This window comes from Geotrypetes seraphini, chromosome 16 (genome assembly GCF_902459505.1).
Source record: "Geotrypetes seraphini chromosome 16, aGeoSer1.1, whole genome shotgun sequence".
NCBI lineage: Eukaryota > Metazoa > Chordata > Amphibia > Gymnophiona > Dermophiidae > Geotrypetes > Geotrypetes seraphini.
In genome coordinates this window covers 46,837,459-46,855,268 of record NC_047099.1, presented here as the reverse complement: position 1 = coordinate 46,855,268, position 17,810 = coordinate 46,837,459, and the positions used below count along the sequence as shown (strand labels likewise).

The following is a 17,810-nucleotide window of genomic DNA, read 5'->3' as shown; positions in this document are numbered from 1 at the left end:
CCCATAAAAACACTCCTTGATTTTAAATGGTTACAAAATCAAAAATTATTGGAATGTTTTTAAATAAGATTACAGTAAATACAAGTCTCAAAAAGCACGGTTAGCAAGATCTTACACAATCGCTTGCACTTTCACCCTTATAAGCTGCAATTGGTGCAGGCTACAACCTTCAGACAATGAACGTGACAAAATGACCAGATGTTTCTCAAATGGCCCCCAAGATCACCGGACATTATTGTTTGTGACTTTTTGCTTTTAGGGGTATGTACCTCCACTACCCGCAACTATGGATGAACTGCAGGAACACATCACTGAAGCTATAAATGCAATCACGCCAGATATGCTTCGGAGAGTCTGGTCTGAGATCAATTATCACATCGATGTTTACCGAGTAACAGGTGGGGCACACATCGAGTGCATGTAATCAGATAGCATATGAAACTTTATGAATTGATGAAACTGTAGCCTCAAAGATGAAAGACTATTCCAATAAATTTTGGTTTTGCAACCATTTAAAATCAAGGAGTGTTTTTGTGGGCACGCTGTACATTAAGGGGTTCTCAGCCCAGTCTACTTTTGAAGATATCCACATATCCTTTTTTCAGGTATATCAAAGCTGTTTACTATTTTAAAAAACCACAACAACAAGAACAGTCAACAATGTAGAAACAGGAATGAAAAGAAACAAAGACTACAATTATTCTGATCATCAGCAGCAGCAGCAGGTAGAGGAGATAGAGGATGCAAATTCAGTCTCCCTGGCCCTAATCCCAAGCCTCCTAGTGTCTCATTACATAACCCACAGCACTTTACCTTGGTTCTAATTCCAGCCCTCCTAGTGCCCACTCCTGGCTGCTATGACTCCTGAGATCTGGCAGGTACCCAGGGTGTACCACCCTCCCCCACCCTCGTACTCATTTGTCAGCAATAGTTTCCATAAAGCATCAGATACTCAAGGGCCAGGGCTGCCTTCTGGTGAATGAAGAGAGTCGTGCACATCCTACAGCTTTAAATGTTTTCAGAGAATTACAAAGCAGGAGCCAACCCCAAGTACGGAAAACAAACATGAATTAGTAGCATCAGAAACGACACCGAGACCATTTCCAAATTCTTTCTTTATTGTAAGATTTGGTGTATGGCAAAGGGCTAGAACCCAAGTTTCCCCCAATGTGTTACCTATGCAGGGGCCATCATCAGCTTCCCATTATCCTTATCTGTGCACACAGAACTCTGTTTACACCCAGTGCAGAGAGGAAAAATGTGAGACCCAGAGCTACTCTATCCCCTCCAAACCAGGTGAACACATTCTGCAAACAGTCACTCTGCTCCGGACAAGGATAGCCTCCATAAAGTCTCAGTCATCTCCCTTTTCCCACCCAGAAGGACCAGGTAATAAATAAAAGAACAGGGGGCAGGCAGAGGAGGACAGCAGGCTCTGGACTGCAAAGAAGGGGAAGAGGAGGGCTGGAATGCTTGAAGGTGAGGTTGGACCCTGTTCACTTCCCACTGGGTGGCTTGTAAGGCTCCAACAGCAACCTGGAGAAGGTATTCACTTTGTCAGCCCCTCGTACTTCATGGGGTAGTAGTGGCAGTTTCACGATGTGGAAGTCCTCATATAAATCCTCCATCTGTGGGAACAGAGAAGAGACAGCCAGTTATATTCCATCTACTGACATCGCACAGGAGCTGGTTTGTGTGACGACTCTGCTGGTCTCCATGGCAGGAAAGAGAATAGGGACTCACACGATATCGTTTTAGCTTCACCCAGGTTGCATGCTTTGAGACATAGGTCACAGCTCTCCATGACTTTTTAAAGAGATGCAGGAACAGGAACATGGATTTTTGTATTGCTTTGCTGTGACCTCCTCTTTGTGATCCAGGGCAAGAAGCAACATAAATTTAGAACCAAACTAAAAGCTGTTTTTTTGCGTAGATAGATTTTCTACCAAGAGCAATGGTTTCGGCTGTCATACAGTATTTTCCCAACCTGCCCATAAATATACCAGAAGTGATGTGTCTTAACAAGACATGCAAGGGCAGGAAACAAACACACACACATTACCTGAGCAGGACTGACACCAGCTCTCTGCTGATGGGCTGAGATACCAAGGCCTGTCACCTCCAATGGTGTAACCACCACCTGCTGCTATCTTATGCTTCATAAACAAGTATGATGGAAAATAAAGTATGTGATCCAACCATAAAACGAGTGGTAACCGTAAGGGAACCCAAGCAGATACAGAGATACTCTTTATATTGTGAAATGCTTAAACGAATGAAGTTCTTTTACAACCAGACTATGAAGCAAACAAGAAGCTGTTTTCTTATTAAGAGCCTGCACTGCTCTGTTATTCCGTTTACCTCCAAGGAAACAGCAGCAGTGCAAATATATCCTCCCTTTCAGAGAGCTGCTGCTTGCTCTCTTTCCATCTCAGAGCCATTTAAACAAGTCTGGATATACCAGATTCTCCCAGCACACAGTAGTATGATGCTCATTCCAACTGTGAGTGACTCCAATCTACAGGGACATCAGGTTGTGCATTAAGACAGTCACTGACCTGATCAAGGTACTTGGACTGGATCTTGTGTCGAGCCTCACACATCTTGCAGGGTCGTTCAGGGTCTGGGAAGACCAGCTGGTTCACAATGATATTGTGCGTATCAATCTTACACTTGGCAAGCTCCTGGATGAGGCGCTCAGTCTCGTAGAGGGACAGGAATTCAGCAATACAGACACAGATGAACGTTGTCTGCTCCTTTGGGGTTAAATCCAGACAAACAAGTAAGGCGGAGTAATCATGGTTCCAACTTCGCCCCAGTCAACAGTCTTGACTATAAATTTACCATCAAAGTGAGACTCAACCCCACCCCAGCCACAATGAGAAATTAGTTCTTGCCTGCTAATTTTTTTTATTTTTTTTTGAGTCCCTTCAGACCAGGCCAAATGTGTAGGTTTATTTTCTCCTGCCAGCAGGTGCAGATTGAAAACCACTGACTCAATGATGTCTCAATATAAGTATCCTGTCCTGGGGGAACTTCAGCTAGTCAAGTTTTCAGGATAGCCACAATGAATATGCATACCAAGGAACCGATGCAGATTTGTCTCATGAATATCCTGAAAATCCGAATGTCTGGAGCTCCCCCAGACAGGTTTGGGAATCAGTACTCTAAACAGTCAGTATTTCTTGGTTTCCAGCACATAATAATAAGTGAGCATCATGTGCAGTCTTGGGTTGCTTGGTAGACCATAGCTGCAGGACTCAACAGTGTTGGGGATAAAACAGCCAGTGGGCAGGCTTCTCTGGTGGCATGGCTTTCCCAAAGGGACTGCGGACAGCTGTTTGCACAGTGCACCTGCTGGATGAGTTTCTTTAAGCAGTCAGTTTTCACTACAGATTGCGCTGTTCTTGGTCACTAGCCCCCGTACTTCCAATTCTAGGAGGAATGGCCCCCTCTATGGTCCTTACTGGGTCTTTGAACTGTTCACTGACGGATCGGATCACAGGAAGGGTCTCCTCCAGCTTGGAAGCCAGCTGGTCAGCATTCATATCTCCCAGGCCCAGCATGTTACACATCTACACAGAAGCAGACCAAAGGAGTGAGTCTACGCTCAGATTCGTATCTTCTCAATGCCCAGCACAAGTCCAGCCTCAATATTACCTGGGATATAAAAGGGCTGATCTGATTCTTGATCTGCATCAGCCTCCCAAGTCCCCGCTCCACAATGGTAGGGAAGTTCAGCAGCCGCAGTGTGTGTCCTGTGGGTGCTGTGTCAAAAACCACTACTGAGAAATTCATCCCTTTCACCAGCCTGAAGAGGAAAAGAATAGATTACACAGAGCAGCCAGAAATCCTAACAGCACAAAACATGGCATTAAGAGTGTGGGGCAGGGCAGTATACAATTCTCAGACTGAGTCTTATATATTTAGCGCCAGCCCATGGATACCTGAAGCCCTAGGTGAAGCTTTAACTATTTGCACCCCCCCTCTTGGAAGGCTCAAGACCCTATTGTCCTCTTCCCCAGTTTGGCATCCCCCTTCTCCTCCCCAAGTGTCCAGCATCTCTCCAATGAAGCAAACTCAGCAAATGAAAAATCAGCACGGCAGCAGGCTTTTACATCACTAGCATTCACAGCTCTCGAGTCCTATCCCTCTAACGCAAGCATGCATTTATCTTTCAATGTAATTTACTGAATTGTTGGAACTGGTTTGTGTGAAGTGCTGACTTGAGACAGAGACAGAAACTGCTTTACTGGGTTAAAGTCCACTGAATCCCAGAAGCGGGCCTTAACCCATGATCTGGGGAGCTAGGCCTGGATCTGCTGTGCCAGTCTGAACAACCAACTTACCATCTGCTGGAGGTAGAGAATACTGGAGAATTCCAGAAGGCACCTGCCTATGTGCTAGTGAAGTCACTGGAGAAAGTCAGGATCTCTACCTCCATTTGCTGATAAGAAAGGAACACAATCTACTTGGTTCAGACTGATATGGCAGAGAGGATAAAGAAAGATTATACAAGCCTATCCAATCTGCCCATATGCATCAGCTTCCTATTCATAAAGAAATATTTCTTTACACTACACACGAGTCTGTCACCTTCCAACCTCACCCTTTGATCCCATGTTCCAGAATTTCCTCTCTCTTAAAAGAGGCCTTCAACTTTTAGGCATTTATACCTTGCTCTCTAGAACTGTACACGTTACTTCACATCAGTTCTCACCAGAGACCTGCACATAACCACTATCACCTCCTTTTTCCCGCAGATTATTCCTCTTCCTATGCACCTAAGCATTCTTCTTCCTTTTGCAGTCATCTTTTATGATTATCCCCATTCTCTGCTGGTCCCTGCTACAACACACTCTCACCTCATGACCTCGGCATAGCTCATGGCTTCATCAATGCCTGGGAAGGCACTCATGGCTTCCTGCATCATTTTCTTCCCCATGCTCAGCATGTTATCCTCCTCGAAGAACTCATCTGGAAGCTCTGCCACACCCAGGCTTGGGTCTATCTCCTGCAGGGAAGGGAGGAAGAAGTGGAAGCATAGCCTAATGGGTAATGCAGCAAGCTAAGAGCCAGGGAAGCTAGGATTCAAATCTCACCAATGCTCCTTGTGACCTTGGGCAAGTCATTTAACTCTCTCTCTCACTTTATGTGTCAACCTAAATTGTAAGCTCTCTGGAACTAGAAAATAGTAACTATTTCAATTACTACTGGAATGGCATGAAGTATATACAAAATAAAAAAAGAAAGATAATAGCAGGAGAACACAGAACTACACCATCCCACAGAGCAAAACTGAAGATGACTGGATTTATTCCGAGTGCTGCAGTTAAGTACTGGGAGCTCTGAGGATGGGTCAATTCCTGCACACTCACCATAGCAAACAGGTTGTCATAACCCTTTACTTTTGTGGGGACCTTGGAGAACTTCTGGTCAAAGGCATCGGAGATATTGTGGGCAGGGTCGGTGGAGATGATGAGCACACTCTCTCGCACCTTGGATAACTGCACAGCGAGGCTGCAACTACAACAGGTGATAAAGAGGTTTATGTAGACAGAGAAAGAGGAGGAGGAGGAGGACCTCACCCCTAGATCTCAAGATATGCAGAAAAATCTACTTTGCATATAACTGAAATATTTGACTTCATTGATATGTTATACAGCAATAAAAAAGGTTCCATATATTGGTTCTCTTTGGAAAGCTGATTATCTGATATGTTTATTTTTTTCTCTATAGTGATTTATTTTTAAATCTATTTTACTTATTTTAAGAATTGAATGGTTTTTGGTGTATTTACCATGGCAACATCTCTTCCGCGGCTTTGTAAGAGAAGCCCTAAGCAGCTTATGAAAAGAACATGAATTTACACAAGACAGACTAATCACTACGTTATCACTATAAAAAATGTAAAAATACTTTATACAAAATAAATTTACACAAATCTAACTAAACACATCATCATATCACAAGACTGTAAATTTAAAACAAATAAAAAAAATGCTGTGAAAAAAAGATATATTTCAATGCCTTTTTAAATTGTGAAAGAGATGCACAAAAACACAGAGACTAGGAAGAGGATTCCACAATAAAGGCCCCACAAAAGAGAAAGCACATTTAATTGTAGTAGAGCAATATTAATCATGCCTTTTGATCTTAATCTATTAGCTCTATACTTGTGCTACATGACATAGGAGGAGTACAGAACGAACTTGTATTCAATGTTTAACCGGCAACCAATGTAGCTGTTTTAACACTGGTGAAATATTAAAAGAAAGGAGAGAGACTTGTGGAACAAATACATATAAAAACAGCCTCTGAGCTGCGGAGCTTAAAATCTCATCAAGTCAATTGTACCCAGGGTATGCAGGAGTATAATTCCAGTCCTGCATCTTCCCTGTCTCTCCTTCAGGAAGTTTATTAATGTTGTTTCACCCATTTCCAAACTTGTACCCTTTAGGGATTAAGGTGTAAAGATAACCCAGAGAGAGCAAAGATAGAATTCACTATTACTATTGAAATGATTACTTTGTCTTTTTGTATTTTAGCCCTCCTGGGTAATGTAGTATCAATAAAGTTATGTGCACTTGATGAAGCAGCAGTGCCCCTCCCCAATAACTTTATTAATATGACAAAATTCACCTGTAGGGATTAAGGTGTAAAGATAATCCAGAGAACATTGAGATGAAATTTAATATTACTGGATAAAATTCAACTATACTCAGATCTAGAAGTTCTTCATGAAAACTTTGCTTGAAAGTACATTTCCACAATTAAGAGACTCCCAACAGCCTTGAATACAATTTTACACAAAAGAATACATATGTCACTCCACATGAAGCCAAAACAACAACAACAAAAACTAGACATCTACATAGAAAGTTTCAGACAAAGATGAAATCACAACTTTTCAGCAAACAAAAGAAAATTTTGTACAACCTTTCTCTACCAGAATGAGCTGCCATAAAAAGCTTATGAAATAATCAAAACATCGCCAACAAACTTGCAGACAAAGGAGGCTGTATTGTGATCATGGACACGCACAGTTCTCAGACAATGCATGCTACAGGAAGTTAATTGAAGAACCCACACAAAATGATACTAAAACCTTATCAAAACACTTCCAAGGTAAGCTATACCTAATCTGGACTTATAAAGGGGATTCTAAACCCCTAGTGCACAAGACAAAGAGCTTCATACAAGACACCATGAACTTGCTGAACAAGCAACTTCCACCAGGTGCGCTTCTAGTCACAATGTAGATTCACTACACAGGATCATTCCCCAAACAGATGGCATAGCTGCATGTGACAAATTCCTAAAAACATCCACCAATACTCACTGGAAGCTATTCAATTCATTTAAACTCACAACTATTTCTGCTTTCACAATGATATATCGATCTGCAAACCATGACTGCTACGGGCACCAGGATGGTATCACAATATGCAAACCTCTTTGTGGCAGATTTGGAAGAGATATATTACTCAAAACCCCTAAAATACTACCGATACATTGATGACACTGATGATTTGGACTAAGGGAGAAGAGAGGCTCAAACAATTTTACAATTCATTCCTACAATGAAATTGAAAATTTACTCCTCCGAAAAAAGTCAACTTTCTTGACACCACAGTTAGGGCAACCTACAATTGATGCATCTATGTCCACAACTCACCTTTATCTGCTCTGAAAACCTGACTAAATCTTTTAAGAAGGACCCAGAGAACACCTACTCTACCCCCTGTTAAGATGACAAGTTCAAAGAGAGACCAGATTTGGCCTCCGCTGTTAGATCAATAAAGTTATGTGAACATGACTCCACCCCTCACTCGCAGGAAACTTTATTAAGATGACAACGTCAGCCACTTGCAAACAGGGGGACAAATGTTTCCCTTATGTTGGCGGAAGGAGACCGAGCTATTCATCCCCAGAGACTCACCTGCAAGTGGTTTTCCCCACACCGCCTTTCCCCCCCACGAAGATCCAGCGGAGGGAGCGCTGCTCGCTGATGTTGCTCAGGGTGGGTTCCAGGGGCTCCACGTCCGGCGCGTCCTCGAACTCCTCCTCGGGCCCGGACGCCGCCATCGCGCTCCTCAGCAGCAGAGCCGAGGCAGGCGCGTGACGAAGCCTAACCGTCCGCCACGCGGGGGCCAGTCAGCCAATCGGAGGCCGCAAGGAGAACCACACGTGATGAGGGAACAGCCAACCGACGGCCGGCACACCCGACTGGGGAGAACCAATGAACGCCAGAAATGGGGAGGGGGCAACCACAATTGCGAGCAGTCTATCCGTTAATTACTTCTACTACCGACCCTCAATACTACTTAGCGTTCCTCTAAAAACGGTACTGCTCTTCAGGAGCGCCGAATGTAAACACGTAAGAGACGACGTGACGTCCCGGCTCACGTGACTTAAAACGCTGGCATTCCATTGGTCCCTTTTCTTAGGACGCGTTAGCCGCCTTGGCGCTGCTTCAGAGAGAGAGGCGGGGCGGTGGGCGGAGCCGCTCCCGGCATGCACCGCTCTTACGCCTCTCCTCGCGCGCCCCCCTCCCCTCCCGCGCTTCCTCTTGCAAGATGGCGGCGAGACGGGGGGCGGCGGAAGCTTCGCGAAGCTCCGGCAGCGACGGAGACGGACGCGGGCAGCCCGAGGAGTCGGAGGCGGCGGGCTCCGGCGTGAACCTCTTCGTCAACGACGGCAGCTTCCTGGAACTGTTCAAGAAGAAGATGGAAGCGGAGCAGGCGGGAGGAGGGGGAGAGGCCGAGCCGGCGCCGAGCAGCCAAGGGACCGAGGAGAGGAAGAGGAAGAGCGGCGCCAACTTCAGCTTTGTAAGAGGAGGCCGAGGCAGGCGCGACCGCTCCGGGAAGGGATAGGGTGGGGACAGAACCGGCCCTTTGCAAGGCCTCCGTTACCCAGGGGGAAAAAGTCATGTTTCCCCAGCACTGGTACCTCCAGTGCCAGTTCCGTGTTTCTGTCTTGGTGCACCTGCAAATAAAACACACAGTGTCCTCCCATGAGTTGAGCTTAATGGTTCTTAAACTTGCCCTGTGGGATTTTTAGCCAGCCAGGTTTGCAAGATAAGGACATACTTACTGGGTCCAGCAAGCCCAGTGGCCAATCCAGGCCAAAACCCAAGGTGTAGCAATATTCCATGCTACTGATACAGGGTGGGCAGTGTCTCTCTCAATTTGCATGTAAATCTGCCTCCTGCATATTTATTAGGGAGATCTTGAAAATCCAACTGGCTGGGGGGGTCTCCCAGGACAGCTTTAAGAACCATTAGTTTAGCTCATACTTTCTTCAATTGTAGTTTGTATTTATTCAGTTTTCTATACTGTTCTCCCATGAGAGCTCAGAACGCTTTACATGAGTTTATTCAGGTTCTCAAGCATGTTTCCCTGTCTGTCCCGATGGGCTCACAGTCTAATGTACCTGGGGCAGTGGGAGGATTAAGTGACTTGCCCAGAGTCACAAGGAGCAGCGTGGGTTTGAAGCCACAACCCCAGGGTGTTGAGGCTGTAGCTTTAACCACTGCACCTCTAGTTCGAGGTGTCACATTCTTTGCACTGTATGGCTTGCAAGCTAGGTTTGTACCTGAGTTAATGAAGGATTGAATGACTTGTCTGTGGTCATGAGGATGAGGAGCAGCAGCAAGATTTGAACTAGGCTTCCTGGGTTATCAGGCCAGTGGTTCTCAAACCTGACCTAGGAACTCACTAGCAGGTTTGCAGGATATCCATAATGAGGTTCTTTGCCATATTCCATTTATAAACTGCTTATCTTAAAGGTTGTTCCTCCATTTATGTTAAATAATTGGAAACATAAAAATACAAGTCAAGCTGCTGTGTAACTTTTTTTTTCCAGGCACTCTGTTTTATATCTGTATGTAGTGTGATTCTTAACCTGCTTCAGTGTCAGCTTTTTTTCTCCTGTTCTTGGTCCTACCCAGCAGCCAAAGCTGTGAGCTAACCCTTGGCATGTTTCTCTGTTCATTACTGAGACATGGCTCTAATTCAAGGAATCCGTGTTCTGTTATATAGAGGGCAACAGTACCATTGCAGCTACCAGAGCTCGTGTAACGGTTACAGTCTTCTATCCCTTAACCCAGGTGGGCAAGCGGCGAGGCGGGAGCAAACTAGCCCTGAAGACTGGAGTGGTAGCGAAGAAGCAGAAGACGGAGGAAGAGGTAAGCAGATTCATGTTTGGGTATCTGCTAAAGTGGTACCAGTGAAAGTACTGGGCTATCCAGAATCCATCACATTCAGCTTCTTCTCAAGTAGCCTTTCCATACCAAACCCGTGTGTGATTTTTATGAAGCAGTTCACCAAACCTTTGACTGGTGCCTCTTTTCTCTCTGATTCAGTCTCCTACTGATATTAGGCTTTAAGAAGTCTGTTTGCTAAAGTGTGCTAAACACTGTGGCCCTGATTCTGCAAAGTGCTCCCGATTGTAGACGTCCTACGGCTGTCTAATCAGCCATTTGGGAGGCACTTAAAAAAAAATGCTCCTCAGGCAGGCTGCCTATATTGAAGGTGCCTCCAGGGAGCCTGGAGAGGCCTGCAAGCTCGCATAAGGCTAAACGGTAGCCTTAAGCGAACCTAGGCGGCCCTACACATCTCCCTAGCAGAACAGGAGACGCTTACTATGTAGGCTAGCAAAATGCTGGCCTACATGGTAAGTAGACGCGGCCGCTGTACCTAATCGCGGCAAGGATCTACCTGCCGTAATTAGTATAGTGGGCGGGGAGGGGGGTTTGGTATGTCAAACCCAATTCTGTAACTGGCGTCTGCAACATGGATGTCGGTTACAGAATTGGGTTAACTTTGGGCGGGTGTATACAGAATCCTGGCCTGTGTATCCCATTTTATACCAGTGGGCCACATGGTGTTTAGCACATGCTAATGTCTATTAATGAACACTAAGCTTCTGTGAAAGGGCCCCTCAGATTTTGTGTGTTTGTGTGTGTGTGGAGGGGGGGGGGGAGGAGGGAGGGTTGTTGTACTGGTAAATATAACTTACAGTATTTACCAGTATTTTAGAGCCAGGACAGAAAAAGTATGCAGTGAGGCAAAAAAGTAATCCTTTAGAGTTTTTTGCTGTTTTCTCAGCAACCACTTTGAATTTTGATGAGAAATGTTGCATTCTTTAGTCGTCATACTTGTGTATTAAACATTTAATTATCATTTATTAAAAATTGCTAGTTCCGCTTTTATCACTAAAGCAAACCAAGATGGAATACAAACAAGTAGAACTAAAGTATAAAGGACATCATAGATTTCATAGGAAAGGTAAACACACATTAAAATTAGTTGTGAGTTAGTTTCCCTTATAAGAAAGCTTCACAAGGCTTGCAGGAGTTGGTTTAGGTTGAGGAACCACCAAATGCAAGGCCTGATGTGTAATCTAAGGAAATATTTCTTAATTGAAATGGTGGTGGATCATTGGAGTGGTTTTTCCCATTGGAGGAGATAAAAAGCGGTATCTGATGTCTCAAACTATGGGATGAGGGAGGAAGGGATTAGATGGATGAGCAGGCTAGATAGTCAAACTCGTGTCTCCAGATGAGTTACTTTTGCTCATATTTCAAACACAATGGAGGAACTGGAGTAAACAATACAACTACCACACTCCAGGATATGTGACTCGTGATCTCAGTCTCTGGGAAAATAAGAGGTTTGAGAGCTCACCTGTCCTTGCATTATTAGTAAAATGGTCAGCTTTGTGTATAAAGCAATTGCTGCTCCTTGTCCTCTGCTGAGCAGGTAATGCCTGTAACTGACTGCAGATAGGTAGGTAGATAGGTACCCCTGAGGTTCCTGCAATTATCACCTAAACAGACCGACCTTCGCTCTACGCTTTTTCCCCCTACAAACCCGAAACAATCTCTCAGGCAATCTCAACCCCCTCTCACATCCCCTCCCCCCCTTTCTTCTGCAACATTCCCCTTACCCATTTGTAATTCGCTGAATGTCCAGCCTTCTTTTGATGTGAACTGCCTAGAAGTCGTCTTGACTATGGCGGTATAGAAAAATAAAGTTATTATTATTATTTTGAGGCCCTGAAAGGTTCAGATCTCTGATAGAGCTCTCAGTGTGAACAGAAAGTACCACAGATCTCTCCTCTGCTTCCACCTTGCAGGTTCTAGCGAGTAAAGGAGGCGCCTGGGCCAAGTACATGGCTGAAGTGAGAAAATACAAAGCGCACCAGTGCAGTGATGATGACAAAACTCGACCCCTTGTAAAATAGCTGTTTCCTTTCTTCAGCGGACTTACTGACATTGTAGACTTAAACAGCTCTGAAGAGAGCTGAGCTCACAAACATGACACTCGGCAGCGCAGGCAGGGCCTCCGGCTGCCATGCTGCTTTTGGGATAAGTCCATTAAACTTGTTCCAGTCTGGGAAGAAATGTTGGCATGGAAGTGGGAGAGTGCTTCTCAATTCCCTGGCCTGCCAAAGAACTGTGTGAGCTTCTTGCTTCTGCTGTATGTGCTCATGTGCATTGTGTCCTTTGCTCTGGCTGTTTTGGCTTTTGTCATTCTTGTAAGATGAGTTTTAGCTTTTGTAATAGAATTCCTATCTAGACTTGTGGTCAAAATCTGTATATTTGTCAAGCTTTCCTTTCCTTTATCTTTGTATTCTTTTTTTTTTTTTGGGGGGGGGGAAGTTGCTGAAAAGGGACAAATTAATTCTGCTGCCTTAAAGGCATTCTCTTATATATTCTATTATGCCTCTGGGGGGGAGGGGGGAGAAACTGTCAAGAGTTGTAGTGTTTTCTTACCTGTTTTAGCTGTCTACAGCTGCAGTGAAAACTGAAAAAGAAAATGTGTTCCAACTTGTTGCCTTATGGGTCTCAAGTCTAGTTTGTGTGTGTTTATAATTGTTCTTTACTACCCCTGTTGCTGTCAGGTACAGGAAGAGCAAGAACAGCTTCTGGCTTCCTTAGCATTCCTCTTCTAGGGGTGCTGGGTTCAGAACGTTGCAGATTACAAGGACACAGTAGCTCAGTGTTGGGAGGAAAGTAGAGAAAACTGTAAAAGAGGGTTGGGAAGTGTATTAATTTTTAACTAATATAATGTGTTCAGAGCTGTGTTTAAAGTTATTGTAGCTAGCAGTTCTGATGTTTGTTTAGTCCATTACAGGGGCCTTAAGTGGAATGTAAAGCAGACAGTGCATAAGGCTGAGTAATCTGCCCCAGTACTAGTTTCTCCTCTTTGGGTTGGAAGGTGGTGCCAGTTTGCACTTAAACCTTCCTGGTTCTGACGGTGGGCTGCTTCCTGTGTTTGGGGTTTCTACCCTTGTGCAGCTCCTACCATGTAGTGTAGTAAAATTACTAGCCATGTTTTTGCCTGTTGTAAATAAAACAGTACTTTTCTATTAAAATTATTGTAGCCAGAGCCTGGCCTAGCATGCTTCCATCATAGTTATCCCATCTTAGGGACCAGCAGCTTAGCCTTACTGAAGTCATTGTTCAGAGAGGGCTGCGTGTGCAGTATGTAATTACACATACTACTCCAGAACACAATTTTGCATTGCATTTATTTATTGGTAACTTTAAATGCAGTTATAACATCAGTGACGACCTTCCAGCCACAAATGCTGCTGGCTACCATGGAGCATAAGTACATGGAACAAAGAATTAAGGTAGCATGATGGTGAACCGGGTGTAACTTTTTCCTACAGGTCCTGTGCTTTAACAACTTTAGTTCTTTTATAAAGCATGATTCACTCATGACTTCTGCCTTCATCAAAGGTGCATTGAGCCAGAAACCTAATTTGAGCAAGACAAAGGAGGGCTTGTCTTTATTCTGTAATTGAGAAGATAGTCTAAGAAAGTGAAAGGCAGCATCCCTAGTCAGGCAGAGAAAGTAGCTGAAAAGGACCAGGGAAGAGCACCTGCAATGCTTCCTTGCGTTGCTGTTGATTTGGCAATTCTCCATGACTTAAATGTAAACAAGTGTGGACATAACACATAATGGCAATGTCTATTCAACACAATCCTGTTTTATGAGTGTCAATAGAGAGGGACCTATAAGGTAGAGCTCTGATCCACCTATCAATTTTGACCTATAGCATGTTGGAGAGAGGGATGCCATTGTTGCCTTTGTCTAAAACACAGCCAGCTGCTTTCCTACCCCAAATGCAATTTCTGATATAAGCTCAAAGCCAAGCCCATTTTTCATGCTTTATAAGTTCACACATTATCTGTTGTTTAAAGCCAGTGCAGGACTTCCATCAGTTCAAATCCTAATTGCTCTCGATATAGCTCCAGCCAACAGCAGTAAGACATCTGAAAGCAGGAGACTAGAGCCAGGCCTAGTATTTAAAGCAATAGCCAGAAAGCTGTACAAGCATTAGCTTCCCCCCATCCCCTTTCCTGTTCTGTAAATGCCCAGATGCTTAACTGTCATAGGCAATGAAGGATGTTGACTGCAGGATGAGCACAAGGGAAAGAATCCTGTATCATGTATATTATGCCTTGAAGCTAATGCATAGTTTATATGTACATGTAAAACAAGTCTTTTGGGGAACAAAGTTTTTCTCAACACAAGCAGACTCAAAGTTAAATACTAAAACACAAGCCATATGCTGAGGATTCAGCCTTATTCATGGAGCTAAATCTGCAGCAGACCACAGCAGAAGTCTTTGGTGTATCCTGGAACGGGCAAAGCATGCCCAGCTTCCCCAAGCATTTCATGTGCAAAACACTAAGCAGAGGCAGCTTCTACTTTTCAGTTAGTCTCATAAGAGGAAAGAAGCGCAGCATCCACTGGCTCCATACAGGATGGGCATGTGAAGGATCGCATTAGCCAGTCATCGATACAGTCCACATGGTAAATATGCATACAGGGCAGAAATCGAATGGGGTCCCCATACACAAAATCCAGCATACAGATCACACACCTGTGGGAAGAAAGACAAAACTGTTTAAACCATTACTTAATATGTTAGTTCTTAATAGGATCATTCCTGATTTCCCCCAACAATTTTGGGAGCTGCTCTGGAATGTTTTAGTCAATTTAAATAAATATAAAGTGAATTAGCAAGTACCACTGAAGCAGTGGTCTAATACTCGTGGCCCGCCAGGTACTATTTTGAGGCCCTCAGTATTTTTATCATAATCACAAAAGTAAAATAAAACAGTTTCTTGATCATATGTCGCTTTAGCTAAAAGGAAAGATTTATGAACTATAAAGAGTTTTGCCTCATGCAAAGTTGTCCTTTCTTTAATATGACATTATTTTTTCTGAGGTCCTCCAAGTACCTACAATTCCAAAATGTGGTCCTGCAAAGGGTTTAAGTTTGAGACCACTGCATGAAAGGAACCAAATGTATTTATTCAATTTTCTATACTGTACTAAAAGCTCAGAATAGTTTACATGAATTTGTTGTACTTAAGCATTTTTCCCTGTCGGTCCCGGTGGACTCAAAATCTATCTAATGTACCTGGGACAATGGGGGATTAAGTGACTTGCCCAGGGTCACAAGGAGTAGTGTGGGTTTGAACCCACAACCTCAGTGTGCTGAGGCTATAGCTTTAACCAGTGCACCACACTCTCCCTATATTTGTCCTCTAATTGTAATGCAGCATTTTAATCGATTACATAAATCTCCCCTTGGATGTCACTCCAGCAAAACACAGATTAAACATTTAGTAAATTTTGCTTAATACTAAAAGGTTCCAGTGGCTGTCAAACTGCTTGGCATCACTTGTGTATGTAGAAGCTGAGTGGCAGATAAATGCAATGTAAGATACCACCACTTACTCTTTTATTTTCTTTTCTGAGGGCTCGCTCCCTGGATCAAAGATGCCTTTAGGGAGGTGGTGAATGAGACCAATCCGTTGGGCTATTCGGATCTGCTCTTCTTCTGTTAGTTGGGTTGCAAGACGTGTCTGACTGGGTGTGGGATGATACACAGGGACTTGCTCATGCTCCTGGAAGACAAAATCAGTAATAAACCAAGCTCATGACTTACAAGGATGCAGAGACATGGCAATGCAGTGCACAGTCCACCATATTCTGTCACACAACTTCAATCCATCACCAGCACTTGAGAAGCAAACAAAGGATTGTAGCCTACCCAAAGAATGCTAGTCAGACCTAGTTCACCTCCTCCCCCCCCCCAAAAAAAAAGTAGGTTATTGATACCCTCTTCCCTTCTGGTTTACCCTGTTCCCTTCTGGTTTAGTTCTAAGTTCCTTCCATCTCTGCTTGGTAGTCCCAGTTCTAGATCCCATTGCCACTTGCTGAGGTCCATCCTTAAATCCTCATACCCGAAGGTGGGGCACAAATAACCTTCCTGGTAATTCTGCAAGAGACCACCACCTCCTTTACATGTCAATTTGCATTTTTTACTTTCTACCACTACTACTATTATTTCTATAGTGCTAGATGTACGCAGTGCTGTACAGAGTCTCAAAGAAGACAGTCCCTGCTCCAAAGAGCTTACAATCTAAACAGCAGTCAGGCAAACAGGATGTCATTTGTAGAGTTAAGGGGAAGGGTTAATCGGCTGGGTTGGAGGGCAGAGGGGAGTACAGAACAATCAAGCCATTGTGACATCACTGATAAGGTTGGCTCATTGGTGGAATGAGGCATTATGACATCACAATCTCAGCTCTTCACACTACTACTATTCCTTATTTCTATAGCGCTACCAGACGCACGCAGCGCTGTACAGAGTCCTAGAAAAAGACAGTCCCTGCTCCAAAGAGCTTACAATGTAAGCAGACAAAGAAGATGGTATTTTGCAAGCTGGGCGGCCCCTTCAGCCGACGTCGGGCAAGTCATTGCCTAACACAGTCTTTGGGGTCCCCCTTTGCATCTGCCTTCAGTTGTGGGTATCTCTCTCCTCCTCAGCCCCGTCTTACGCGCAATACCTGGTAGGGTGGCGGCGGCTCCCCGGGCAGGCTCGCCCCATCCGAGTCGTTGAGCAGCGAAAGGTCGTCGGCGGCCTGCGAGGACAAGCAGTTCCCCATGGCGTTGCAGAACGGAAGCCACCTCAGGCTCCGACCCAGGCAGCAAAGGAGGCCGTGAAGGCCGAGCCGGGAGCCATCAGTGCCCGGCGGCCCCCCTGCGGCCTACTGTTTACAAACCCGGCGGCGCGCATGCGCCTCGCCTTCCCCGCCCGCGGCGCGAAGGGAAACGCAGTCCACAGCCTCGGAGCGGCACGACGTGGGCCCTCACGGCGCATGCGTAGCTGCCAGCCACACGTTACGACGGGAGCCGGAGCGGCACTTAATGCGCTGCATCATGGCCATGCAAGACTGCAGGTTGCTGGCTCTAGGGTCTAGCTCGCCTGAGTTTTCAAAGTTGCAATTCCAAGTTGTGCTGGAACCTCCCAACCCAGGCCACATTTACCTGACAAGATTTTAGGCGACGTAAGGGGTGGATTTTCCCAAATTCACCCCCCTCCCCAATTTTTAAACCCTGCTAAACTAACTGCTTTAAGGGTATGTGGCCTGTCCTGGAGTAGTAGTTCTCAGCACTAAACCAGTCAAGTTTTCAGGATACCAAAGGGTGGGAGCGGCACTTAAACCGGGCATCATGACCATGCAAGACTGCAGGTTGCTGGCTCGAGCCTGAGCTTTCAAAGTGCAATTCCAAGTTATGCAGGAACCTCCCAACCCAGGACACATTTACCTGACAAGATTTTAGGCGACGTAAGTGGTGGATTTTCCCAAATTCATCCCCCCCCTAATTTTAACCCCTGCTAAACTAACTGCTTTAAGTGTATTTGGCCTGTCCTAGATTAGTAGTTCTCAACACTAAACCAGTCAGGTTTTCAGGATACCAAAGGGTGGGAAA

General features: G+C 44.8%; 3 protein-coding genes across 3 annotated transcripts; 1 reads left to right on the top strand and 2 right to left on the bottom strand.

Moving 5' to 3' along the window:
* Positions 1 to 1,097: 1,097 nt before the first annotated feature.
* GET3 (guided entry of tail-anchored proteins factor 3, ATPase) lies at positions 1,098 to 8,238 on the bottom strand. The gene is made up of 7 exons (XM_033923140.1): positions 7,943 to 8,238; positions 5,379 to 5,526; positions 4,866 to 5,014; positions 3,661 to 3,811; positions 3,468 to 3,575; positions 2,559 to 2,756; positions 1,098 to 1,628 (listed from the first exon to the last, which is right to left on the bottom strand). The coding sequence occupies exons 1-7, from the start codon at positions 8,086 to 8,088 to the stop codon at positions 1,497 to 1,499; spliced, it is 1,032 nt and encodes a 343-aa protein (XP_033779031.1). The 5' UTR covers positions 8,089 to 8,238; the 3' UTR covers positions 1,098 to 1,496.
* Positions 8,239 to 8,424: 186 nt separating this feature from the next.
* Positions 8,425 to 13,397, top strand: TRIR (telomerase RNA component interacting RNase). Its single transcript, XM_033923142.1, has 3 exons — positions 8,425 to 8,831; positions 10,112 to 10,189; positions 12,142 to 13,397. Exons 1-3 carry the CDS (start codon positions 8,580 to 8,582, stop codon positions 12,247 to 12,249), a joined length of 438 nt encoding a protein of 145 aa, XP_033779033.1. The 5' UTR covers positions 8,425 to 8,579; the 3' UTR covers positions 12,250 to 13,397.
* Positions 13,398 to 13,696: 299 nt separating this feature from the next.
* Positions 13,697 to 17,150, bottom strand: LOC117349564 (RING finger protein 11-like). Its single transcript, XM_033923141.1, has 3 exons — positions 16,883 to 17,150; positions 15,768 to 15,937; positions 13,697 to 14,904 (listed from the first exon to the last, which is right to left on the bottom strand). Exons 1-3 carry the CDS (start codon positions 16,979 to 16,981, stop codon positions 14,733 to 14,735), a joined length of 441 nt encoding a protein of 146 aa, XP_033779032.1. The 5' UTR covers positions 16,982 to 17,150; the 3' UTR covers positions 13,697 to 14,732.
* Between the last annotated feature and the right edge of the window lie 660 nt (positions 17,151 to 17,810).